Source organism: Streptopelia decaocto, assembly GCF_964273445.1.
Source record: "Streptopelia decaocto genome assembly, chromosome: 2".
Lineage (NCBI taxonomy): Eukaryota > Metazoa > Chordata > Aves > Columbiformes > Columbidae > Streptopelia > Streptopelia decaocto.
In genome coordinates, this window is record NC_138655.1 from 148,385,471 (window position 1) to 148,412,409 (window position 26,939).

At 38.7% G+C, this 26,939-nt stretch overlaps 2 protein-coding genes across 18 annotated transcripts in view; one reads left to right on the forward strand and one right to left on the reverse strand.

The window, feature by feature from the left end:
- The window catches only part of LOC309435708 (uncharacterized protein), a gene marked incomplete at its 5' end in the record, with an annotated part of 63,717 nt that overhangs the window by 31,962 nt on the left and 4,816 nt on the right, over window positions 1–26,939 (forward strand). For 4 of the 16 annotated variants that reach the window (XM_082044320.1, XM_082044333.1, XM_082044322.1 and 1 more), the window contains 4 exons: window positions 3,515–3,635; window positions 8,095–8,369; window positions 14,474–14,567; window positions 16,613–16,726. Coding sequence is in view for 2 of the 16 variants with exons in the window: in XM_082044327.1 (XP_081900453.1) it covers window positions 14,543–14,567; window positions 16,613–16,726 (139 nt within the window). Of the gene's footprint in view, window positions 1–3,514; window positions 3,636–7,061; window positions 7,164–8,094; window positions 8,370–14,329; window positions 14,362–14,473; window positions 14,568–16,612; window positions 16,727–18,088; window positions 20,727–26,939 lie in introns of those variants that run through there. The other 12 variants (XM_082044331.1, XM_082044321.1, XM_082044326.1 and 9 more) reach the window with 8 other exon arrangements.
- Window positions 25,326–26,939, reverse strand: part of ITGB1 (integrin subunit beta 1) — a 45,086-nt gene continuing 43,472 nt past the window's right edge. For both annotated transcript variants that reach the window (XM_082044319.1, XM_082044318.1), the window contains one exon: window positions 25,326–26,567. In XM_082044319.1, the coding sequence (XP_081900445.1) occupies window positions 26,502–26,567 (66 nt within the window). In that variant the 3' untranslated portion in view covers window positions 25,326–26,501. The remainder of the gene's footprint in view (window positions 26,568–26,939) is intronic.

The window sequence follows — 26,939 nt, forward strand, 5'->3', positions numbered from 1 at the left end:
TCTGCACCTTTTCTATTGTTTTATTCGTTCTGAGGTAGGGCTGTCAGAGGTAGTTGGAGTCAAGATGTGAGCATACTATCCATGCAAACAGCAGGATAATGATGTTTTCTTCTGAATTTTAGTTTTCTTTCCTTATTATCCTCTGTTTATTTTTATTTTCATATTCCGGTAGGTTTTTAACATTATTTGCTTAGTACTAAGAGTTCTCTTTGGATAGCTAACCACCATAACTTTGATTTTTTCAGGAAAGGGAGGTGGAATTAATAGTAACTTAGAATCCATTTATATATGTATGTAATTGCATTTTATTTTTCCCATGTGCATTATTTTATACTTACAGAAGTGATGGTGACTCCTCCCTAGGTATAAAATGTTTATCCACTTGTCCTTCAATATTATATCTATAATAGTTTCTCCCAGTTTCCCAATATGAAGGTCAGTCTTAGTGGTTAGGAGTTCCCAGGATCATCTTGGGAGCCCTTATGAAAGGATCATGTTTCTCACATTTGATTTCCCCAGTACTGGGGTTTTAGAACTATCAGGTCTGGTATTGCCACATTTTGGAGCAGGGACTTGGAATTTGGCAGCAGAACCTCTCTGATATTAGTGATGTGAATCTGCTATTTTTATGACTGCCATCAATTTTTGGCCAAATAAACCCTGGAAAAACATTTTCCATCTGTTCAGTAAATACTAATAGATTAATTTTACCTATAAACTATTTAATGTTATTTTTTTTACTTCTACATGCAAACCTTATATGGTTTCTAATTTTTTGAAAGACTTTATCTCTATATAGAGTTCTCCATTGCCTCATAGCTCCTATATATTAATTAGACTCTAATTTTGCTGCATCTTGTAGGTAGTGCTGTCATCGGATCTGTACAGCTGTTGCTATAGCTCTGCTCCCTGCTGGCTGACAAAGAAGTAGCTTAGTCTGGGGATTCCAGAGCTCAGCAGAATGTCTAATATTTCTGTTACAGTACTGAAAGTTACTCTGGTGCTAAAACTAAGACTGTGGGTAACGTCTGAGGTTTTCCTTGTTAAACCAATAATGTGTGGAGAGCTTGCAGGTGAGTCTGACTGGAACACAAGTCTGCTGGGCAGCTGCATATTAAAGACGACAAAGAGAACTTGATTAGAAGGAGAAAACAAAACCAGAATTTCTAAACTCCTCTGAGATTCTGGAATTAATCCATAATTCTTGGAGTCAATGTGTGCATCTGCCATCATCAAATAGCTTTGAAAAAAACGAAAAGGTATGTGACCCCTCTTCCGATCTCTCTGTGTAGAAGACAGCAATGAGTTACTGGGCAGTGTTCTTGGATGCCAGTCTGAATGGTTCAGTATTGTTCAGACTCTGCGAATTCAAGAATTTGAAAATAATTAAATTATCAATAGCTACTGGTTTAGGGATTCCCATATTATAAAGCGAAGACATTTCAAGTACATGATAACATATTAATTTTTCCATGAGACCTTAAGATGTATAAAGCACAGAGAGACTGCAATTAAAGTTATATGTACAAACTTAGTTATGGCATTTCCTAACCTGCAAGTACTTGACCATGCCACAATAAACATTCAAATACAGTTTATATGCAAGTTCAATACTAATAGTTTAGTCTAGTAATCTGCTCAGGACTATGCTCCTCATTGTATTCATTATGAAATAAGAATACATAGTTCATGCTTTTTACAAGCTGTTCAGCAACTACCTTTCTTAAAGTGAGTCATCACATTCATCTATTTGTCTGGTTACATGATTTGTGTCTTGAAAATATATAGTATAATGAAATGAGAATGGATAAAACAAACATGCAGTTGCAGGGAGTTTCTGTATTTTCATATTTTAAAATCACTAGCCTTTTTTATTTACTTTTGTTGTAAAACACAATTTATGGTGTAAACGTTACTCTGTTTCATTATGGACATTATGACAGGAATGAGGTTTCTGTTTATTCAGGGATAATTCCCTTCTCACTGGTTCTGGGCATTCTAATTAAAATAACGTGTGCATGTCAAGGAGCGCTATTTAAATTTTCCATTAAAAATGATTTCACTATATTGTTGTGCCTTAAGCTTCACCTTGAATTTGTATTTGATCTAAGTAGGTTGGCTGTAACTGGAGAATTTTCTCTTAAAAAAATTTCATTGTGTCCTTATCATGCTCCGTCTCCTCCACATTTTAAGATAGAATTCTCTTTGGGGCTTTATGTATTTATGAAGTCCAATGTATTGAAAAAAAACCCAACCTTTTCTCACAGAGAGAAGGAGATTTCATTTTCTCCTGCCTGAGAGGACGAATTCTGGTTCTTGTTGGTATGCAACATTAATACACCACCTGTTGCCTGTGTGAAAACTGACAGTATTCATGTTAAAAGCAATGTACGGTCACGCTTTGATCATTGATTATTTTAATTAAAGCCTGAAGCTCCAGTAACAGTAAAAACTTTAAATTACTTATTAACTTTTTGACATCGTACATCATTCATTTCTCAATGGTGTGGCCCCAACTGGGATTGTCTGAAGCACCCACAGTCCTGCTGCCTTGTGGCTGAACATACACGCATGGTGCTAAACACCTAATGAGCACTGCACCATAATGCCTGGGCACCACACAAACTGCACATACAGCACAACACACATAAAATATCATTATTTTAGCTCTGCTTTGTTAAAAGCTGTTTTGTTTTACCTCATAAGTAGGCACATCCTCCAGAAAGGAATCTCCTTTTTCAGGTTCCCTGGCCGTCCTAATTAGCACTGCAGTAATTTCTTCCATGACACTTTCTGTCTAACCCTTACATGGAGGGCTTTGGGGCTCTGGCTGCTGTACAGACATTGGGACAATATGGTCCCTACCAGCAAATTACAAAACTATGTGTGGGATCCTGACCAGGAGACTTGGGAAAGAAATTGCTGAAAGGCTGGTGGATGCTCCTATGGTCATCATATCATCTGTGCCCAGAACCTGTCCCCTGTCAGGTGTCCCAAACAAAAAGCATCATGCAGATCTTCTTGGATTTTTGGGTCTGAGAAGAAGCAACTGAAACGCTCCAGAAACTTCACAGTATCACAGTATGTTTGGGATTGGAAGGGACCTCAAAAGATCATCTAGTCCAATCCCCCTGCTGGAGCAGGAACGCCTAGGTGAGGTCGCACAGGAACATGTCCAGGCGGGTTTTGAATGTCTCCAGAGAAGGAGACTCCACAACCTCCCTGGGCAGCCTGTTCCAGTGCTCTGGCACCCTTACTGAGAAGAAGTTTTTTCTCAAATTTCTCAAGTGGAACCTCTTGTGTTCCAGCTTGATCCCATTACCCCTTGTCCTATTATTGTTTGCCACTGAGAAGAGCCTGGCTCCATCCTCGTGGCACTCACCCTTTATATATTTATAAACATTAATAAGGTCACCCCTCAGTCTCCTCTTCTCCAAACTAAAGAGCCCCAGCTCCCTGAGCCTTTCTTCATAAGGGAGGTGCTCCACTCCCTTAATCATCTTCCCTGCTGCAGGTGCTGCTGTGAGAGGGAGCAGGAACCTCTGTCAGTCCTGACCTGTTTCTTCGGAATGGGTGAGGCAGAGCACTGAGGAGGCACGTTGTTCATTACCCGGGGAATACAGTGCTTGGAATAGGTAGGTATTTGGTGGCAGGTCTGGAGCATGCTTGTGAAAAAACAGAAAATAGCGTTATTTTCTAATGTAGTGCTGTAGAAGATTTTGCTTTTAAACATGCTAAAAGTTATTTGGAACCTGCATAAAAGCACATAACATTCTGTATTCTGTGCTTTTTAAATATATATAAAAATGTTTTATGTTTTTGTCTTATGTATTTAAGTATTACAGATACATTCTTACTACAAACCAAGTAATACATACTCTTAAAAGTAAATGTTACAGTTTCTTACTTATCTGTTTTCTTTGTATTTTTATGCATTTTAAAAGTAATACCACAATATCCCATTGCTCACAGTGATTTGGGTTTAACTTTTCAGAGAGCTGGGTTTAACTTTTCAGCAGCATAAATCTGACCAGGCGGTGATAAGAAACATCGAAAAGAGACATCAGTTTGTGTTGAAATAGTGAAATATCCCTTCATTAGATTTTCCCCATGTAATTTTTGCTTAAAGTCCCTTACAATTCAGACCAAAAATGTGCCAGTTAACTGTAAGAATATGTACCAAACATATCTCTTTTCATTATTTTTATAGGGAGCCTTAGAAATTAACTCATATAACTAAATGCAGGTGTTTTTTCTCTTGGAGGCTGGTTTCTATGCACTGTCTGGACTGTCTGGATTTCTGTTGACTGAAAAGGAATCCAGTGTCACTAGCTCAGGTGTAGGTACTTGCCACATGGGCACCCACAATTGATCGGCCTCTTCTAGTGGTTTCTGTGGGGTATCAGTAGCGAGATGGGGTTGGAGATGGACATGGATGGAAGACAAGTGGACTGCAGTGGTCTTGGCATAATTTTTTGTTTATGTTTGCCAGGAGGTGGAGATATGAGTCAGAATAAATTCTATATGTACCAGTTCTGTACTCTTCCTTGGTTGTTTGCTGCTTGCAGTTATTAAAGACCAAGCGTAGCAGTGATCACATACATTATAGCAGTTATGATCTCATTTTGGCTTGCTCAGTTGATTTGAAATCTTATATTTAGATTGGTTCTAACCTCTTCAATTCCTATTCTGATCTAAATTCCTACCCCATTTTCACTAATATTTGCTGTATTGGCCATTCGCTCTCTGGGTAAATTGTATGTAAGCAGCAGGTTTAATGGTAATGGCCTGTGGCTTTTCACAGCTTGTTTTATTCTAGTGAGAAACTACACACTGGGGGTAATGTTATACTCCATCTGAGACAGCCAGAAAAAGCTTTGGAAAATGCGGTAGGTTATTTCACCTGCCTTCCTCATACTGGAAGTGACCTGGAAGAGAAAAGGAGATACAGCTGGTTCTGTGTTGTTTAGGCTGGCCTAAGGCAAGAGAAGAACGTGCTGAGAGCTGCTAAGAAAAATAAACTTGGAATAATTTGAGTTTTCTCATATGTGGGAAGTACATGCATTTACCTGAGAGTAATTTGGAATGTCTAAGTGCTGCTTTTAAATTGGTTTGGTACACTAATATTAACTAGGTCTACTCATCCAGCCTCATGCTGTTGGTCCTCATGTTTGTTACCAGAAATAGGCAACGTCACATTGATACTTTGGGGGAATAAGAAAATTTACATAATTATTGTTCTCAGCCTCAATAGTGTGTGTGTGGATGAAAGTTTCTTGGTTTTTCAATAGCCCTCAGGTACATCTGAGAATATATATATCCTTGTGCAGGTTTGAATGAAAGCAAAATAAAAATAAAAGGATTTGTCCATGACTGAACTGGCAAAACCTGCAGCAATGTTGTGGATTAGAGCTAGTTTTGTTGCCTTTTCTAATGGGACTTTGCTGGTGCATTCAGTGTTTCAGGCAGTCACAGCTGAAACACCCTTACAGCTCCCTGGAGCACCTTGGTGGTGGCACAGAACAGCAGCTCTTACTGGAGGAGATGTGATTATACTCACATCTTTCCTTCCCTGGTTCTCCGTTCTTTCCTACGTAGTTTTCATTAACTGCTGTATGGGTGTGGGGTTTTGTTTGTTTGTTTTAAACTTCTGCTTTGGACAATTCTTGAAAGAACAGAATCAAAATGTTACTGGCTGGGTGAGTCTGCTTTACCAAAGCAGTTTGGGCGTCTGGTACTCTTCCAGGAACTGCTTACACACTGAAAATATTAAGAAAATTAGTGTCCTTATTGTGTCCTTAGCTTTCCTCAGATATCCCTGTCTTCTCACAAATCAGTCCTATTAAGTTATTGTTTCATTGTAATCTTGTTTGTTTACAGAAATATGTACTCCTGTCTCCCTCAACATAATAGAAACACATTTCTTTGTTCACTTACCCTAATGAGCTTTGCCTTTTGCTTTCTGTCTGGCTTTTTGTCTTCAACAGAGACTCTAAAATAACTACCCTAGCCCTTGCAATTTCAGTTAAGAAAAATGAACCTTATCCAGGTAGGCCGATTAACTGCTCTGAATCCTGACCATGTGTTTTTCATGCTTCAGGTGGTAGCTGAGAACTGTCTAAAGTTGTTTCAGGGTATAGAGGCCTAATTATTTCATGCCTTGAACCTGAAAGCATGTAGCTGGCACATCTGTAATTTATACTAGGTCTATTGTAACTGTCTTTTGGAACAAAACCAGCTGACAATATATATTGGCTGCTTTCAGGGTAATACTTCACTTACCAATAGTGAAAAATGCTACCTTTACAATTCACAGTCAAATTTTTCCTGTGTTTTTTCTTTCTCCATTAAAAAAACTTCTTATCCTTTTATTACCAGGTCAACAAAAAATGCTTTCTCGTTTATATTCTTCAGTTTAAGCTAAAAGGCTCCTTTCATTTGGATTGTACAAATGCAAGGACATAGGAAAGGCTTTTTTGTTAATAGCAGAACACTGGATGATCATACCATAATAATGCCAATTAAATAAAATATGTCTTTATATTGGAAAAAACAAAAATTGAATTTGATTAAATGATTATTATTTTATACTTGGGAAAACGCCATGAAGTTCAGAAGACTTTCGAGAGTCTGTTGACCCAATTAAAATATCATGACCCAGATTACACAAGCCTTTGATTAATAATCAGTTTTTGATCAGTGTTTTCTCAGAACAATTTATCATAATTGCTCTGAAAGCAATTATCGTATGTTGTTCAATGCTTTAAAAATTCTTCACTAACAGCTTAAGGTTCTTGTCCTTGTAGCTTTTCACTAGAGCAGCAAATGATATAGTAGTGTGTAATTATATGCTTATTGCTAGTTCAACAACCAGATACGTTGAATGTCATGTACCAATTATGTTTTACTGTAAATTAACTATTTGCCTTTAAGCAAAAGAATATTTTTTAGACACAACTATTAATCAGTTGACTTTTAACTAGTAATGATATGTATTTTCTGTAATGATTGTGTTCTTTAACTTGTACGGTCACATCGGGCTTCTGTCCTCTTGTTTCCAGAAACACCACAAACTCCTTTGGTTTGGCTCAGCTTTGGCCTGTGGTGGCTCCGTTATGGAGCTGATGGAACCAGCTGTGTCCAGCATGGAGCATCCCCCAATCTCCTTCCACAGAGGCCTCCGCTGCAGCCCCCTGTGCCCCCGCTGCCCCTACTAAAACCTTGCAACTTACACACAATACAAAGAGCTTTTTCTTTTACTATAGTTACTAATAATATTAACTTTCTTACAGATTATAAGCACAGTGGAGAATATTTATAAGTTGAAGTGAAAGAGGCACATGTAGACTCAAGTGCATGTATAGTAACCTTTTGATAAACTAGAGATTTAAGAATGCATATTACTTAGAACCTTAATATCACTTTCAGTGACAGTTCTAATACTGTATTTAGGTCACAAGACTGTTCAATTTTTATTAATAGAATTTTTTTTTTATTTCACAAACATGAGTGTAAGCGATCTGGATCCTGAATAAGTCATAGGGCTGTAAACTGCAAATCAGAAACAATAAATTACCGTTGACTGTATTGGTGATTAAATTGGATAAGAACCTAGAAAACACAGTGATTGTTAATAGGCAAGGCTGGAGTAGGTATGAAGCATACTTAGGCTTTTTGTACTTGTAAATATTTAAGACCAGAAACCAGAAGGCTGCTAACTTTCCTTAAATGCAGATGACATAGCTAGTTAATCCTGGGAAATATGTTACAATTTTTTTCATCTGGTTCTAGCCACAATGAATAGAATGACAGGTAATGCAGCTTTCACACCACATTGCTTAAAAGGTGACCCTGACTGCAAAATCCTTGCCCATTTTAACAAGGATCAGTTTATTATGGCCACAGTACAGCAGAATGGATGCCACAAAAATTCTTGCTTTGGTTTATTGAAAAAGATTGAAACTTTATTTCAGTCAGTAAAACTGGTTGTTTTGAAAAAAATCCAGCAAAGGGCAGCAGCAGCGAGAGCAAAGAGAAAATCAGGTTTTGCATGTTCCTTTTTGTTCACCGTTTTTGTTTGTTTGTTTTTTAAAGGCAAGATGAATATATGGAAAGTCCAACTCCATCTACAGTTAAGATTTATTTTTCAAGAATGATCATTATAAATTGCACTATCAATATTAAGCGTTATCCTTTGAGACCTATTCATTGGGCAGGACTAGTCCTGAAATGGAGGAGGATCACAGGAGACATCACGGTGTTCTCTGCTCATGCAGAACCCTGGGCTACTCGTATTATAACAACAGCAGTACCGGTCTGCGCGTAGAGATCCTGTTCTGAAAGTGTTGGTTCACATTCTCCTGTATGAGGTGAGGCAGACTGGAGTGTTCCACATTTGCATCCTGTTTATCTCCTTTTCATCCTTGGTGATCTTTCGACTTGCCTGTCAGTTCATTAAATTCCAGCTCAGTGTTGATCCTGAGGAAATTCAGGCTCAAATGAACTGTGAGCTGCTTCTCAGCGGAAGCTGTGACTCAGACTTCAGGGACATCTGGATCTGTCTCTCTGCATTTGACCCAAGTGTCACTGAGGAGAGGCCCATGCAACCTAACTGGTGTTGCTAATGAATGCAGATTTGGACATCCTGATGGTTTGGGAAATCACCGGCTAGCCTGGTGGCCTTGCCCTAGTAAGCTGCCTGCTGGTGGAAGTCAAGGACTGTGGAAGCTTCATGGGATTTTCCTTCTCTGTGTGCAAGTGTTCCCTCCATCCAAATTACACTTGCTGCTGAGTCATTTGAGATACAGCATGCTATAATGTTAGCAAGGAGATACTATTCTGGGACTCAAAAGCTTCTCTGAACAGAAGGAAGCTTACCATAGCATTCATGGCTCAGCCTGACGCCTGAAAATCAAGGTGCAGGAACATGCCACTGATAAGTATCTCTTCCTATTCCTGCAGTTCTAGTAGCACTAGTTCTTCCAGGGTGTCCCTAACTGCCAACATAGTAGTGGCTTAGATGGCCCTTTCTGGAGGATAAGTCTGGCCCATAGACAGGGGGTGTCACTGAGGACATGCCGAGCACAAAGCCTTGTATTGAAAACACTGGTATATTCACGTGTTGTGCATGAGGCAAATGAATGGTGAATGTGGTGCTTGTTTACGTGAGGCAGGACAGGGTGTATTCCCTTTCCTAGGAGGTATGAACACAGCCAGTGTGCTCCGAAGGACTCAGGCTTCAATGGATTAATCTTTGTTGGCCCAGGGACCACAGTTTGTTCTTTGCTGTGAATGATAAAGGTAGTACCAGAATACTCTAAATGAGTATGGCCACGGGCTTCCTGACTCTTGCATTAGCAGTGTAGCTTCATTTTGGGCAATATCCTAGTTTAAAAATATTCATTTCCGAAATGTTCAGTAATATTAAAACCACTTATACTGCAAGTAGACCTGATTATTCTTCTCAACTTTGTCACATTTCTCCTTAAAACATCTAGAACAATCACTACCCAAGTCTTTAAATATACAAGAAGATTCACCCCTATGACAAGAAGCTTCACCCCATGAATCTCAGGAAAACGAAAGTGCTGCATCTATACTCCAGCTTTTTGACTTTTACAGGACTGATTGATACAATATTTTTATTGTCAATTTATTAAAAATATTTATAAACATGGACAAACATCATCATTTACTTGCTGCAGATTAAATCTGTGATACAAAGAGGTAATGATTTTGATGGGATCTCACAAGTAGTACTTGAGGTTCTGCCATGAAAGTACATTATGTCAGTATAATTTACAGCATTTCTAATGATTGTTCTGAGCTATGTCAGCATTCAGCAGCTGTTTTATTTCTTCTCTCTCCATCCAAATAGAAAGCCTTGTATTTCAGTCATGTAAACTCTAAATCCATCCAGCTTTCAGGCAGGTTTCCTTCATATTCTTCAAAACAATAATGCTTTTGAAGGAGGATGGGATGGGATGGGATACTTGTGCTTGTCGCTTTCCAAAGAAGAGTTGTAAATCTTCCTCCCTTCCTCCCTTCCTCCCTTCCTCCCTTCCTCCCTTCCTCCCTTCCTCCCTTCCTCCCTTCCTCCCTTCCTCCCTTCCTCCCTTCCTCCCTTCCTCCCTTCCTCCCTTCCTCCCTTCCTCCCTTCCTCCCTTCCTCCCTTCCTCCCTCTCTCTTTCTCTCTTTCCATCTCTCCCTCTTTCTTTTCCTTCCATCTCTCCCTCTTTCTTTTCTTTCCTAATACAGTATTAAAAGTCAACCATGATAACTCCCTTTGTTTTACAGTAAATAGATAAAAAACTCAATACAAGAAAAACTGATCAAATTACTTAGTTCAGTGTAGCTGCTGCAAGAAAGATGCATTTTTCTGGTGTTTTTTAGCCTGAAGAAGCTGGATGTTAGGGTTTTTCAGTGTGCCTCGGAGACTAGTCAGAGTCCAGTGCAGCAATAAAAGGCAGAACCAGCCAAATTTTTCTTTAAACATAGGTCATTTCCAATTGCAGCCTTACACATCATTGCAGTAACACTACTGAGAAGGTGGTGAGCTGTAGTGTGCTGGAGGGAATACCGGCTCCAAATGTGGTAGGGTAGAAAATTTAAAAATCAGTTTTGATGCCAAATAAAATGTACCATTGAACCTCAGACCAAACAACAACAGATGATTATTAGAAGAAATAACTTAAAGCTCTGAAGTATTTATTTTCCAAGATGTTGGTCACTATAGTACCTGCAAAGTTACATTGTGTTTTGTCTGTTCTAATCGTCAAGTCTGTTTTGTGAATGTGATGTAGTAGTAAACTATTTCAGAAGAAGAAACAGAGGCAAATGAGGACAGAGCTTATTATTTTCTCTAATACACTGAACAGATTAATTGAATAATTTTTTATTGCTACAGTACTCCTGTGTAAGTGCCGTCTATACATTAACAATTGACCCTTAGCGTAGCTTCATTCAGTGAGAAAACTGCCTTGTTTGTGACTTGAATTGCAGCTGTTTAAACTTGGAGAAATTGATTGCAGTAGAAGGGATTATTCCATTTTCCTACCTGTCCTATTCTTTTTTTTCAGGTTTGTGAAATAAGCAGCATTGTAAAATGTTCCATTTCGATATTTCTTATTGTTTTGGGGGACAAATATATAAACATAAAGGACCTGAATCAAGATAAAAAAGTGAAACCAAGTGTTTCTTTTATTTTCAAAATAATATATTGGCTCTTGGGTGTTCTTAGTTCCCATGTTTTAAAGTATTCATGAGTTTTGCTTCCTTAACCTCCAGTGAAGCAGGTAACTCTGTCATAAATGAATGTTCAGCAGTTGAACACAGCATGTTTGACTTTTGGGAGCTTTTACATGAAAATAATTTCTATCTTGGATTTCATCAGTTCTTCTACATGACAGAAGTAGCACAGAGACTGCAGTTACAATATATTATGCTAACATTACAGTATTTTGATTTGAGAGCAGTCTACAAGAGTGTCCTGAGGCAAGGAAGTAAAAACTTAATATAGGAATTTGAATATATAAGATTATCCTGTAAAAGTGTCGAAATATAATCGAGAACATATTTTGGAGTAAAATACCTTAATGTTTGCTAACCATATGGAAATGATGAATATGATTCTATGATGGCAATGACAGTAACCTACACCAAACCTCTAGCATCTCTGTTTTCCTTTGCACACCGGAATATGACAGTCTAACCAGCACTATTGTGTGAGACATCTCTTCTTTGTCCAGTACTGTTCCCATAGTTCAGCTGTTCAAAATACATACCTTCTATGACCCCACAGAAAGATTATATATATTCTGTAATTTTCCAAATATTGAATAATTTATTTTAAATTATCAACTGCCAGCATTTCATTGGTTTGATATCAGACTTCTCAGTCTTGAAAAAGTTGATGGTAAAAAGTTAAAATGGAACTCAGTTTCTGGACAAGGTTCTGTAAATTTGGTGAGTAAATCAAAATGAGAAAAAAAGGGCAAATATTATTCAATTTATCTGTTTAGAGATTAGTTTTAGTAAATTAGTAAATTAACTAATTACTTCTTAGTTCTTAAGATAATTTATTAGTTTATAGTTTGAATACTTTTATTCAGGATTTGCATATGTTAAGAACATTTATCAGTTGACCACTCTTGTAATAATCACAAACAATATAACATAATGCTATTCTAGAATGTAACTTTGGAAACCATCTTATCTGAAGAAAAAAAGGCTTCCATGGACTCTAAAAAGAAGTAGTAGATGCTAAAGATAAATCTCTAATTTTGAAAGAAGAATATCTGATTGTAAGTAGTGCCACCATGCCAAAGATTGCCAGAAACCATGGAATGTGCTTCCCAAATCCAGTGTTTTAATGGTACTGAGAAGCATTTCTCCCTGATAAACTGGGAATTTGTTATACCAGTGAACATACTTCTGACTGAGTTGATTACACATAAAACACATTGAATCATGCTGATATGCAGAAAGAATGAATTTAAAATAATTGTAAAGCATACTGTATGATGAATAGTGTATGAAAATTTATGTGCATTAATGTGTTCTGCTATTAAAAATGTTTTTGCTACATGGGGAGTATTTACACAAGTAAAACTTATATTTTCATGATAGTTGTCAAATAAGGAGCCTATGTCACATGTAGAAAATAACCATGATTTAATTAGCTACAGACAAACAACAGTGTAGGATCCCTATAATGACAATTATTATTTCTAGAGTGACCCCACAAATTATTATGGGTTATTTTCTGTGGCTGTCAATCTTCCTTGACTGACTAGATCAGGAGTGTCGAACACATTTTCACTGGGGGCCGCATCGGCCTCACGTTTGCCTTCAAAGTTGAATTAACTACACGTACATTTCTACAGTCCTAAAATTACATTCGGCCCTTTGAAGACAACTGAGAGGCTGATGTGGCCCCGATGAAAATGCGTTTGACACCTCTGGACTGGATGATGCCTCCTTAACTGATAAATACTGGAACTTGCAGGGTTATCCAGAGAAATAAGACACACCTGGCCCCACTAAGGTTTCTGGTGCAATTCCTGACATGACCGTCAGCTTTATGTGCTCATTCTTTATGTGTTAAAAAGTACGGCAACATAACCACATTTTTTTTTAATTCTAAAAATTCATGAAATCATCTTGATATTTAGCCAAGAGAAATGCAATTTGTCCATGTGTGTTTGCAGTCTTTTTAGACAGAAAAGGACATTGATCAGATGCTGCACAGCTATTTCTGTTTTGGCAATTAGTTTTCTTCTTAACCTTTGCAAACCTGTTCATCCTTGTCTGCTGAGCCTTCAATTTTTGCTTCTATAAAAAGAGAGAATGATTCTTATGTCTCCAGATACCTTTGCATGGTTCGGTACCCATCATCATCTTGCAAATAAGTTTGTTATAAAGGAATAAATCTTAAAGGTTTGGTTTTAGGTAAATATATAATAACAGAAATATGTTACTTATTAATCATTTTTTTGATCTTCAGATTAGCAATAAACATAAGCCTGAATGTGCTTTATACTCGTGGTGCTTCAGCCATTTAAAAGTTTCATTACATTAACAGTATCCAGTGGCTTTAATATAAATGATAATCAAGGCTGTAATGTACTATGTACTTATATATAAGATACTATAGACCAAAAAGATCAGAGTACTAAATATAGAACATAGTTTTCAAGCAAAATGTGTTACTATGCTTCTGTGCCCTAGATTAAGACCTATGTGTTTTCCTAAAGTAACTTCTTGCTTTCGTCACACTCCCAATGAGATAGAACATTTTCTAACGATGGTGACAGTTTGCCCACAGCAAGCTGAGTTGTTTTTTGTGTGTGTATGTATGCAGTGTTTTGTTGGGTTTTGTTTGTTTGTTCGTTTTCCCAATTGTTACCAAAAGTTGACCAACTCCATAAAACCTGAAGTTTGTGCCAGTTCCTCATCTATCTGTTTAAAATAGCTAATAAAGATGATATAATAAAGGATGAGGTAAAAATATTCTACAGCAAAATCTCAAATCTTCATGTGAGGACAAAACTACCTACATCTGTGCTATGCATGTGCTTTGCAAAATGGGCTGAAATACCTGTATCTGGACTCGTACATACACTGTCTTTATCGCTGAATGAAGCTGCATGGAATGCACAGGCCTGCAGCAAGAAATGCATTGAAGTCTGATTCTTAGGGGTATATAAAGCTTACCTCAGTCTTTTTTAGAGTATGCCATGTGCCAGTTTCTAGAGGAAAATCATTAGACACTGTTTAGATGTTTTGTCTGCTGAACATCTTTCTGAGTAGCTTTTATCCTTATATGCAGGGAAGAAAGCATTTGCAGAGTGCTTGCCAAGCTGTCATCAGGTACAAGAGATCTGAAAGACAAAGAAGCTTTTGAAGACAGTGAAATAGGCAGAAATACTGGTAAACGCAGAATAAATGTAGAGATCTGCATTCGGTTATTTAGGTCCCTGTTTAACACCTCATAGGCACTTATTGAAGAAGTGTTACTGCTCTAGCAACTCCTGGGCTCAAGATGAAGAAACAGATATTAGTGAAAGGTACTGGAGACACTATGAAAAATACAATTATTTTAAGAGGAATTTAAATGCAAATAAGCTAAACAACTTTACATCATTGGACATATAGATGACAAACTGAAACAATTAAAAATACTGGGAATACTAGCAGAATGTACCAAAAGTAAATAACCATAAAGCTTAATGAGGGAACGGGAAGAGTATTTATTCAGAAATACATAAAGCTGGGCATGTACTAATACATCCTGCCAAGCAGCTTGATACCAGTGTTGCTAGTGGTATTTCACTACTGCTAACTGACTTCTGCCAATACCTGACTAATTTAAAGCTAGCTCAGGTATTTCTTCTACTTGGTAACTAGGTATAGTTTACCTGATAAAGGGTTTAATTTCTTATTATTTTTTAAGGTTTTAGATTTATATGTTACATGGACACTTAAAAGCAATACTGAAAAATGTAAATCTGATGTCGAGGAGAACTGGGAGCTGGCAGAAGAATTCAGGTGGGACAGTATTTAGGCAAGGGTATTACATGAACAAAGGTATTGCATAAACAAATTGAAAGGGCTTTTATAACATTTTATGAAGACTGAAAGGAGGCCATTCTGTTTGAAGAAACGGGGAAAGAGGATGTTGAGTAGAACAGGATCGCAGAATGGCGTGTGGAGTTTTCTTTCATTAAGAGCAATGTGAGGGAAAACTTTGAAAGTATCCTGAGATCATGCACCTGAGTATCCAGAAAACTAGTTTTGGAAATAAAGATACAGCAAGTTTTTGGAAAGCAAAATATTAGCTCTTTTTCACAAGTCTAGTTAAAGCTGATAAAACCTTGAAATGACATCTTTGAGAGAAGGATGGATGGAGAATGTTACTAGAAGAACAATTAATGATGCTGAGCTTGATTTGTTAGTCATCAGCATGGAGATAATAACCTAAGATGTGTCAGCTGCTGAAATTGCTTAGAGAGAGAACATAAAGTAAGATGAGCAAAAGGCTATAGACACTGCCCTGGGGAATAATGAGAGAGTGGGGAAAGATATTGCATCAAAGATGAACTAAAAGAACAGTCTTGAAAAGAACTGGAGCAAAAAAAAAGTATCTTCAAACCTAGTGGGTGTAAAATGCCAGGGAGGTGAGAATAATCAATGGCATCAGAAATAGGAAGAAGCCAGAAGAGAACAAAAGGGTAGGAGCTGAATGACAGTGAGATTCTGTGTGTCAGGGAGCAGCAAGAAGAGGCTGCTCCACAAGGGAAGGCCATCTGGGAGAGGACGGTGACAGCAAATGATTGTGGTCAGTGTCTCCACTGACGAGGGCACAGTCCCTCAGTAGCTGGGCAAGGCAAGCAGGGCTGGGCTGGTTCTGGTGACCAGGATCACCTAACAGTCCGGAGCACAGGACACGTCCAGCATTATCCAACATAATCTTCTCCCCACGTCACCAACGTGCATCCTACCAGAGTTGTCCTTGGCCACAGGTGGCTGAGCCCCTTGGAGGGGGAACAGGTGGCACTCAGGGCCCAGGTGGTTCATAGTATCCACTGATTTATGGTGGGCTCTGCTGCAGTTAATGAGAGTTTTGCGATTGGCTTAATTAGGGTTGGGAACTCATCCCCCCTCCTATGTCTGACCATAATTCCTTCTTGCTATTGTGTAAGATGGGAAAATAAGACATTACAATCCTGAGGCTGGAATGTGAATCACAGTTACATTGTGATACAAACAAGAAGAAAATCTTTGTTTTGAAGGGCTTAAATCTCAAATATAACACATTCAGGAAGGCAGAGTTAACAAGATAATAAAAATGCCATTGTTTTTCATTCTTTATACACTTTTAAATTTTGGTACTATTTAAATATGAGCACATAACAGCACTTTCTTTTCAAGGCTTGAAAGTTTTTTTTAAACGTTACTCACAGTATAGGCTAATAATTTACTATATCATGGATATTATTTCCAATATAAAGTAACTTTTGAGTTCAAGATCCATCTGATAGCATTTGATTTTTAAAAGAAATATATAAATGTAGTTTTCCAACTGCTGCCTGGTATTTTGCATCTGTTGCAGATAATAGACTAAAGGAGCTACCAAACCAGAGGCTTCTTGCAATTTTGGGATTGAATCTGAAAGACCTGCAGGGAACGGTGGCTCCGGCAGCTGGCGGAACAGGCAGCACCAACGGTGAGTGTCTGAGACCACAGTATTTATTCACTGACGCTTTCGTGTGGTTGTGGAGTAGAATTACTGAGACACTCAGATCCTCCATGGGTTAGGGTACAGGACTGGCTTTTTATAAACATGGAAATGATTTTAGCATTTTTTTTTAAGGTTTTTTTTTTTGCTTGAGAATTATGTACAAAACAAGTAAGAATTTGAAGGGAATATCTATTTTCACACAGGTGAAAATGGTCATTGACTAAAGTTCTGACACTGGAGAGTGATATTTTAGGTTGACTGAGTGCTACTGAAGTATTTTTAAGAAAATACATTTTAAATTACTGATAACTTAGGAGCATAATAGTTGAATATGCATAAAAATACATTTCTGATCTATGTCTGCAATACTAGATTGTCACTGTAATGGAAAATAGTATCAAAGATATGTTTCATCAGACAGGAATTATTTGCTTTTATTCTTTAAGCTGTACAGAGAGAGCGTTACATACCTGCATTATATCTTGTGTGATATTCCGTAATAATTTATAGAATGGTTTCATTCTTCAATTTAAATATTAAATAAAAAACCCTTCAAGTAATTACTGTGTCTAATATTTAGTGTATTGTATTTCTTAGGAGAATGCAAAAGCAACTTCTCAACAGTAAACACTGTAGCTTACAATTTTTATTACAAGAGCTTGTAAAACTTTAAATTAAATAATGTACCTGTCATTTTCTATAGAGAGGGGAGGATATGAGCTAAAAAAGATTATAGCTGCAAGTCTGGAAGCCCGACTGAAAGATCTGCAGCAAGTGGAGTCTTCTCTAGCAGATAACTGGGCATACGTGGGTCAGAGGGTGAGACCCTGTATGTACGTTCATCTGTATGTATGGTCAGTAAAAATTCTGGCTTGGGTAGACAGTCCTAGGATGGATGTTTAAATATCTAATTTTGTAGTGAAAATATGTATTATTGCTTGTGTCTGATCTGGAACGTGTTAGATGCCTATATTTCTTAGCCATAAAAGATCAGCTTGACAATGATCTTGGATAGAATAATTTAGCAGGACTATATCAATAGAAAAGTAAGAGAAGGGAACATAACTGATGTTCATCATTATTGTTTTATGGAAAATAACACGCAAACCAGCAAGTTCTTTTGAGCAGTGTTGAAGTTATCATGTTGATTAACAGCAGCAGGCATAATAGAGATCTGCAAGTCTAGAATTTTGCAGAAAGATTTTTTATTATGAAATTAGATAAATATGGAATTAACTGCCCGGTTTAATATATTCCAGCTGAATACTTGTCAGCTTTGTGATGTGTTTCTTATCAATGTAAAACAAAAATTGATTGTTGTTTTCATTTTAATTACTATCTCGAAAGGAACTGAGGAAAATCCAATGACTGGAGTTATAGAGGAGATTGATTTCAGTGCAAAAGTCAGGCCAGACTTATTTTGGCACTAAAGAAAGGATGTTTAATGAAGAACTGAGGTGCCCGAGTCAAAGAGAGCCATTCAGCAGAAGCTGAGTGGGTTAATTACCTCTTATCCTGTATTCCTGGTTGTCAAGTGTCCAAAAGATTTCTAGGTTTCGGAGTGCACAGTGATCCAGTTTCAAGAAGGAATGGAATCCAATGAAACTCTGTTATTCAATGCTGTTCTCCAGCCACTGAACTGTATTACATTTGCCCACACCCAGGGAGGGCTCAGTGCTCTGGATCCTGAGTGGATGGAGACACCACTGAAGTGCCAGTGAAATGCAATCACTGACACAAAATTTTATTGTTAATATTTCTTATTTGCTGCCTGCAGATCACGCCTCAAAAAGAAGCACAGAATCTTCACATTTTAGCTTGGAGATTAAATTGGTTGGCACTTCGTTCATTTCACTAAAACACCAGTTCTTGTAGAAATGTAGGTGGATTTCGATGCTCCCAAATGACAGGTGGCTTTGAAAACCCTGGACTCTATAAATTCAATCCAATGTTCTGGTAATCGAATCCATGCACCATGTGAAAGAACAGGATATAAAGGAGCTGACGGGTGGTATCCTCCCAGTCACGGATTGCTAAGTGCCAGCATATTTTTTCCGACGTATGAAAGTGTCTCTTTCAGCTCTTTCTGCCAGGCATCTCTCCTGCAGCAGCTCCCAGAACTCTTGACACACACGGTTTTCCTGTTACTGTTTGAGAGATTTATGACAAACTGGTCTAGTTTTGTGCCAGTGGAGAGTCTTGGAAAAAAGAGAATTTGTGCCTTCCTGTTGTGGGTAGGATGAGGTTTTGCTGTGCCCATTAGTGTGACACAAAGTAGCAGGCCAGCCTACCTTAGTGAAACAAGCCTATTATTTCTTTTGAATCAGGTTTTAAAATAGTAAATGTAGCTTCTAATTATTGCTACAAAGTATTTCTCTTGTGATAGAGAAGAAAACGCAGGGGGTAACAGAAGAAAGGTTTTGCTTAATAGCTTGGAATCAAACTGGAAAGGTTTGCAACAGGCTCCAGCTCTTGCAAGTCACCAACTTTATGGCACAAATGGTAAATACTAAAGAACACAAAGGTTTCTAAGCATCCTGCATCAGATTAAAGGTTCCTATCATCCACTGCCGTGTCTCAATCTGTGTTCAACAGCAGACATGTAGAGAACAGTATCAGATTCTTCTCCAAATATTCTCCAGTTTCAAAGCAGGCCATATTTGCTATGTTCTGCAGCTAATGCCCCATGATTAATTATTTCATAAATTTATCTATTCATTTAAAATCCATAGTAGCCATAGTATGTCAACATACTTTACAACATAATTGTGGGTTATAGGAAGAAGTACCTTAAGTTTATTTTGAGCCTGGACCCTTCTTGGTCTGAAAACTCCTTGGTCTTCCCCTGTTCACCTTCTCCATTGCCTCTCGCTGTACATACTCGGTGCTCTCATGGCAAAGAAGGTGAACGGGATCCTGGGCTGCGTTACGAGGAAGCTTGCCAGCAGGCCAAAGGCTCTGTCAACAACATCCCTCAAATTAGAAAACTCATAATTAATTCCTATGGTGTGTTTCCTATCTTCCGACTTTAATAGTTATTTAGTCAATTTGAAGCATGATCTCTCTTGGGCTGAATGTTGCTGACTCCCTCAAAGAAATCTGGTAGATTTGTGAGGAACAACTTCCCTCTGCCTGTGTCGGCTCTTCCACAGTATGTGATACTCATCTGTGTGTCCGCTTGCTCTTATCTTTTCTACCAGGTAGTGGTAGAAACATTTGGATAACTTTTATTTATTTATTTATTTTTAATTCCCAAAAAACATCTTAAAAATTTGGACTATGCCTCTTAGCCATTTCCCATTCATACGGCAATGAGATCTGGCACTCATCCTTGAGTTCCTTAGGCCTTCTTAAATGATTAGCACTGGCTCTTGGCAGTTGGATGCTCTTCCTAATGTTGATTTATCTCTAAAATATTTTTTGACACTTTGATTTGAATAATTTCTCAGGCATTTGTCCCATGACGGGGTATTCTAGGTTGACCAGCTCATGAGACTCCTCCACAGTAGGTACAGAGGCAAAGAACAAGTGTACATGTATTCCAACTGTTCTTCTGATGTCTCAGTGTCAGGCTTCTTGTTCCAGTGTGTTTATTACTTTTTATGCCTTCTGTGAGGCACTAAATCCTCTTTAGCATACTTTTAATGGTGAACTTTGCATTCTTTTGTATTTTCTTCCATTAAATGCAATTCAGCTTTTTCGAGGACAGGTCCTGGCTTTTATCAGCTTCTTTTACTGCCTGTTGAATCGGTTCTTCTGCAGTTTGTGTGATCTTGCTGAAGTCTTTCTTGAGCAGCCTTTGTGGTGCCCAAGAATAATTCGGTGCTCCCCTCCAGACATGTTTAGTGATCCCTTTCTTTCTTTTTATACTTCCACTTTTTAAAATCAGGCATTACTGTAGTAGATAGTTTAACTTTTATCCATCTTGCAATTACAATAGTCTATCAATTATCATCCTTTTCAGAGCTTCTGATACACTGACTATGCCATGTCAGCATCCTCATTAACAGAACACGAATCTTCCCCTTAGCCCATCTTACTTCTTAGACTAACACCTGTTTAGAAGAGTGGATGCATTTGATCTGGTTTTTGATGCCTTTTTTTATATGAGGCTCTGAGGTCGGCCTTGATCCTGAGTCTGTCGAGTCAGAAAAAAGCCATGTTTGTGTGACTGGATATGCTGAGGGCTGTGCTTTGGTTAGGAAATATTTCTAGAATAAAATCGATGATACTTCAGATCGACACTTTTCATTTCTTTACTTGTCTTTGCCTTGCGCTAACACAGAAGGCAAATAATATAATACCTAGGAAAAAAAAATAGTTAATTCATTTAAAAAAAAAAATTACAACATATAAATAATCACTTATCTAACTGAAAAGCAATGGTTTGATTAGTCTATACTGACCTGTATTGACACGATAGTGTTGTTGAGGAAATATAAACATTTGCATGTTTTGTATCTCAGTTTTCATTTTATAAAGCTGTTCTGTAATTTTTTTTCTAAGACATACACCAAAATCATCCACTTTCTATAGTGTCTATTAATGTCTGCTTTGACAATCCTAATTGTGTATGTAAAATTAGGCATGGAACCAAGAGGGTGAAATTTCACATAGCAGAGAATTTACAAGATAGTACTTTTAAATCTCTTGTGGATAAAACTACTTATGTTTTGTGTAATGCAGTGTTAAAGCAAGGTGAGACAGTTCACACAGCTGTCCTATGAAGAATAAGCAAATTCCATTTTTCTGATTGTTTTCCATTGACAGAGTATTTGAGACCCTTATTATTTCTTTGTATTTTAGAAGCTATTTCTTATACTAATCTGTATGAAACTCTTCAGCCTACTGTCAATGTTATTTTAAAAAATCCTGCCTTCAAAATTAATTCAAAATTAGTATTTAATCCAAATATTCAAGTTAAGTGTGGTTTTTTTGCTGCAATTCATGCATTTTAATTAGGCAAGGTTTAATATATTTACTACCACTAATGAACATTCACCTGAATTACTTTACAGTACTCTGTGTTCTGGTACTTGTATTCAAAGTTGCTTATAAATATTCACTGATAGGTAACTCCTTTGGCAGTAATTCTGATTTTTCAGAAAGAAAAAGACGAGTACCTGGAAAATAGCCTCTGAATAGTTGAGCTTTGTAGCTAGAGGATACTCTTTCACTGCTTCTACTTGATCAATACCAAAGCTTTAGTAAGAGAGTTCTACTTAAAAAAGTGTTTGGTTTTGTCTTCTCTCTATTCACATTCTCTGCTCCTCTGAGAATGGATTTCTACTTGTTATGGAAAAGTGGTCATAATGCAGAGCAGTGCAGTTGTGCAGAAAAGGAAAGGAAAGGGTCAGACTCCCCAAGGCAGGAGGTGTTGATCAGTCACGGTTTCCTCAGGCGGGTGCTCACGACTCTGCCAAGAAGCGGCTTCAGTCTGGGCTCCAGGGTCCTCAGTCAACCCAGAGGCAGCTCCAGGCAAGAGGCTCAACAAACTGTGGCAAAGTTTGTTCATGGATGTTACTTAATAAACCTCGTGATGACAGAGGGTTATTTCCTTCGGCTCACTTGTATTTTTGCTGTTTTAGTTTCAACCCAGGATAAGAGACTTCTTTTTATTAATAACTGCTATAAAGCAATTCTAGCTCTTTAGATGGATGGATTAAGGATAGCTGGACTATGGTTATTCCAGCTGTAATTCTTTTAAAACAGATACACTTCTGTTTTCCAGCACTTAAACTTTATCATATTTGAACTACACCATCCCTCTTAGCTAGAGCATCAAATTTTACTTTAAAGCAAATGATACATTTTGTGACACTTATAGTATCTTGAATCTGATACTGTGGGATGGCAGCTGCTCCCTCTCGTTTAAGCAACTGTTCACTTGGAGACATTAAGCAACTTCCATCTGGCTGGAAGTGGCTACTAGAAACCCAGTTTAAGCAGGGATTTGGCTTAATGGGCCTCTTGAATCCAATCTTCAGGAGCATCTCTCTGTGAAACAGTCGTCTCCAAATCCACAAAAGCATTTTGAAACCAGATTTGTTAAGGAAACTGTAGAACTTGTAACACAGATGAGTGGACAGAACTAGGTCAATCTACATGTAATTAAAAATTTGCTAAATTTAGGAGGACTGGTAATGCTGTCTTGGAATCAAGGTTCCTGAATGTCAGCATCCTGCTACCTGTGTGACAGGAATTCTATTAAGTTCAGGATTCCAGTGTTCTGTGCAGTCTGGGAAAGACCAAGAAGTAAAAAGAGATCCAAAGGACACTTTGATACAGTCTGAAACAAAAATTTGAGATTACTATTTCTAGAATATTGAAAAACCAACAGCCATAAAGTTCAGAAATTATCCTTTATGTTTAAGCTGCCTTGTCTCCAATGAAGACAGTTTTCATGGACCAGTAATACAAAATGTGTTTAGAAAAAATTTCTGCATCTTTTCTTACGGAGCTTTCGAAGACCCTCAGTGTTGTTGGGAAAGTGACCGAAGCCATAGGAAGGGAGGCAAGTTTTCAAATGTCCAAAATAAAATCTCATCCATTGTGGCCACAATCCAACTGCAATTCTGTAGAGTCACACAAAGAGGAGCAGACAACACGGGCTGTACACACAGGTGCAGCTCCCACTGGTTTTGTACCCCGTGGTCGGGTTAATGCCATTCTCAGGCTCTTTTGGTTCCCTTGCTGGAAAAGCAATAGGAAAAAGAGCATTTGCAATGCAAGAACTAATCCAGAGCAGTACTGTGGACTTTGTTACAAAGGACAAGCAGGCTACATTATTGCACAGCTTCTTCCCACCCGTGAGTTTGCTCCTGTTTGCACCAGCCAGCAGAAAATGTACCTGTTGCCTGAGCCAACAGCCCAAGGGAATCAATGCTGCAGCAGCTCCGTGTCGGCAGGTCCAACCTGTCATGAGCCTCAGCACGTCTTCCCAGCAACCACATGCACGCAGAACGTGTACACAGAGCATCTGTACACAGACGCGGAGCAGGACAGACAGAGCACAGCGCTCATGGAAATATGGACAGGACCAACAGCCCCCTCCCCTTCGCCTTGCCCACAGAGGCCCATCAGTGGGAAATTCAGGTGTAACTACAGTGCCCGCCCCTGCCACGCTGGGCTCAGACACCCGGCCTGCCCAGTAGCTGCCCCTGGATCTCCACTCTCCCCTGCTGCTCCCTGCAGTGCCCGTCCTGCTCCAGCAGCTGCTGAACCCCACACACACACACTCCCATACACACACCTGCCCGCTCCACCACCCCACTGATCCCTCCAGGAACTGGCCTTAAACAGCCAAGTCCAGCTCAAAACTGGCCCTTGGATCCTCTTGTCTCCATCTGCTTCCCTCATAGAGCTGGGGACAGACACACAGACCGACCACCCCCTCCATGGGAACCAGGCTGCTCCTGCTCTCAGACGGAGGTTCAAAGGGACTATCAGAAAAAATTCCCATTACTTCTCAGGATAACCTGAAGGTACCAACAGTTAAAAAAACAACGTACTGATTCTGTGAATATACAGAATCACAGAATGTCAGGGATTGGAAGGGACCTCAAAAGATCTAGTCCAGTCCCCCTGCCGGAGCAGGAACACCCAGATGAGGTTACACAGGAATGTGTCCAGGTGGATTTTAAATGTCTCCAGAGAAGGAGACTCCACAACCCCCCTGGGCAGCCTGTTCCAGTGTCTGTCACCCTCACTGTGAAAAAGTTTCTTCTCCTATTTAAGTGGAACCTCCTGTGTTCCAGTTTGTATCCATTGCCCCTTGTCCTATCATTGGTTGTCACCGAGAAGAGCCTGGCTCCATCCTCATGGCACTCACCCTTCATATATTTGTAAACATTAATGAGGTCACCCTTCAGTCTCCTCTTCTCCAAACTAAAGAGACCCAGCTCCCTCAGCCTTTCCTCATAAGGGAGATGCTCCACTCCCTTAATCATCTTTGTTGCCCTGTGCTGGACTCTCTCCAGCAGTTCCCTGTCCTTCCTGAACTGAGGGCCCAGAACTAGACACAATATTCCAGATGGGGTCTCATTTACAAATGTATTTAATTACAAAGTGGTTTTGATAATTTATCTATAACATTAGTACCATTAAAAAATTTGGAAGACTTTCTTTTCCTACAAAATTATAGACTCATAGAATGGTTGGGGTTGGTGGGGACCATAAGTTCATCCAGTTCCAAACCCCCTGCCATGGGGGACACCTTCCTCTAGACCAGCTATGCAGTAACTGTTCTCATTGCCATGTGTTGTGAAACAATATTAACCAGATAGTCCATTTACAGGGACAGTTATTAAGCTCCAGAACCCCTTTAGCACACATGCAAACCAACACCTGGGGCTGTGTATCAGTGGCCACTGTACGTAACATGGAACCGTGCACAGCGCCCTGGCCCTTGTGCATTTTGTACCACAGCTCACGTTTGTCACCCAAAAGCACTTCTTAACTTGTCTCTGATTTGAGCTGAAGAACATACTTGGTATTGTTACAACATCTATTACCGCTTGCCCAAACACACATAGTCCTTAGGTTTTTTGAATAGCATCAACTTCTACAGGATAAAGAGACAAGATTTAAGTATTTTAAGGTACTTTTATTTAATAAATAACTTCAGTAATAGCACTGTAAAAAGTGAACATCTGTTAAAATAAAAAGGCACTTAAAACAAGAATATGACTATGATGCAGTTTGAATGGTCAAAGGCAAATGTACATGGCGCATGTCAAGAATGGTGTGACTCGTGTCACACGACAAACTACGCAATCTTAGCTACAGGGTAGAGGCAAATTTACAGCTAAGACTGCCCAAAAAAAGAAAAGAAAAAAAGAAAAAAAGCTTGTGTTGATACAAAAATATTACAAAATGAATTGCAACCAAATACGTTAAAAAGATTAGAAGGGTGACAAAGCACCAGGCTTTAAACCAGGAAACATTACAGAATGAAGACACAGTATGATGTAAGGCCCTTATGTGTTTTGAGGATGTCTCGGTAAGGTACTTCACGATACTGCCACCCAGGGCTTGAATTTACAAACAAAATCTAAGCAAGTTACCAGTCAGCAACTTTTTCAGTAATGGCACATGTTTTAAAGCTATTTTTTCCTTCTTAACATTCTTCTCAAAGTCTTTCATTTTAATCATAACCTGGCAATAAACAACTTAAAAATTCAAAATAAGTATGCAGACAATTTTCAGTCTTTTACACTGCTCAGTTCCAACTTACTCCACTTACCATGTACTCAATCATATGTCTTGCAAGCAGAAGACCAATTAACCACCAGCTCCATGCTACATGAATTTAATTACATCTGCAAACTCAAGCCCTGATTTCCCTGTAAAGCTAAAGAGTGTAATACTAACTGGCTAGGCAGAGCCCTCGTGCCGATGGCTTTGACCGCGTCCCCCTGTCGCGCCGCAGCACCGCACCCTGCAGAAGACCCGGATTCACAGCACGGGAGTGGAAAAGGTCCAAAAGGCACCATGTGACCTCAGCTGACAAGGCTACACAGTCTCAAGTTTTGTGTTGTGTGTTTGTCAGACCTCTGGTACTGATTACTTTCATTTGCAAAAAAAAAAAAAAAATAAAAAACCAAACCCAACATATTGTACATTTTCAAAACCTGCACAGGAAAACAAACCTATATGTAATGAATTAGTAAAATCACTGCAGTTTGCCCTAAATCTATCTTACTGTGACTACAAAAATTGCTATGCTGCATACAGTGTTGTGAAGTTATACAAGCAGTGTTCATTTTCCCTCATATTTAGGATTGACCACAGTTGTCACTGCACTCTTGTAAATAGGATTTTCACCCTAGAAAAAGAAACAAAAAAAATAAATTAACATTTAGAGATGAAAAAAGCGCTGTGTTTGCGAGAAGTGTAAAAAATCAACCTCAGAAATCAGCTTAAGAAATTACCCACTCATGTTTTGTTTGTACACACAAACAGCTTAAGTCAAGCTAGTTTTCCCTCTAGCAACTCCAACACAGGCATGCTCAGCTACCAAAGCGGAGGGTTAGGGCACCATCCTGTTCGGTTCATATCACAGATTTCCTTCCAAGCGGCTGAACCTCCTCTGGTCATCCCAGGGCTGAGCCATCGGCTCAGGGCTCTGCAGCCCATGGCATTCCTAACAGAATTGTAAACATTGTTTGAAACCACGACAGCCCACAGACCACATTCA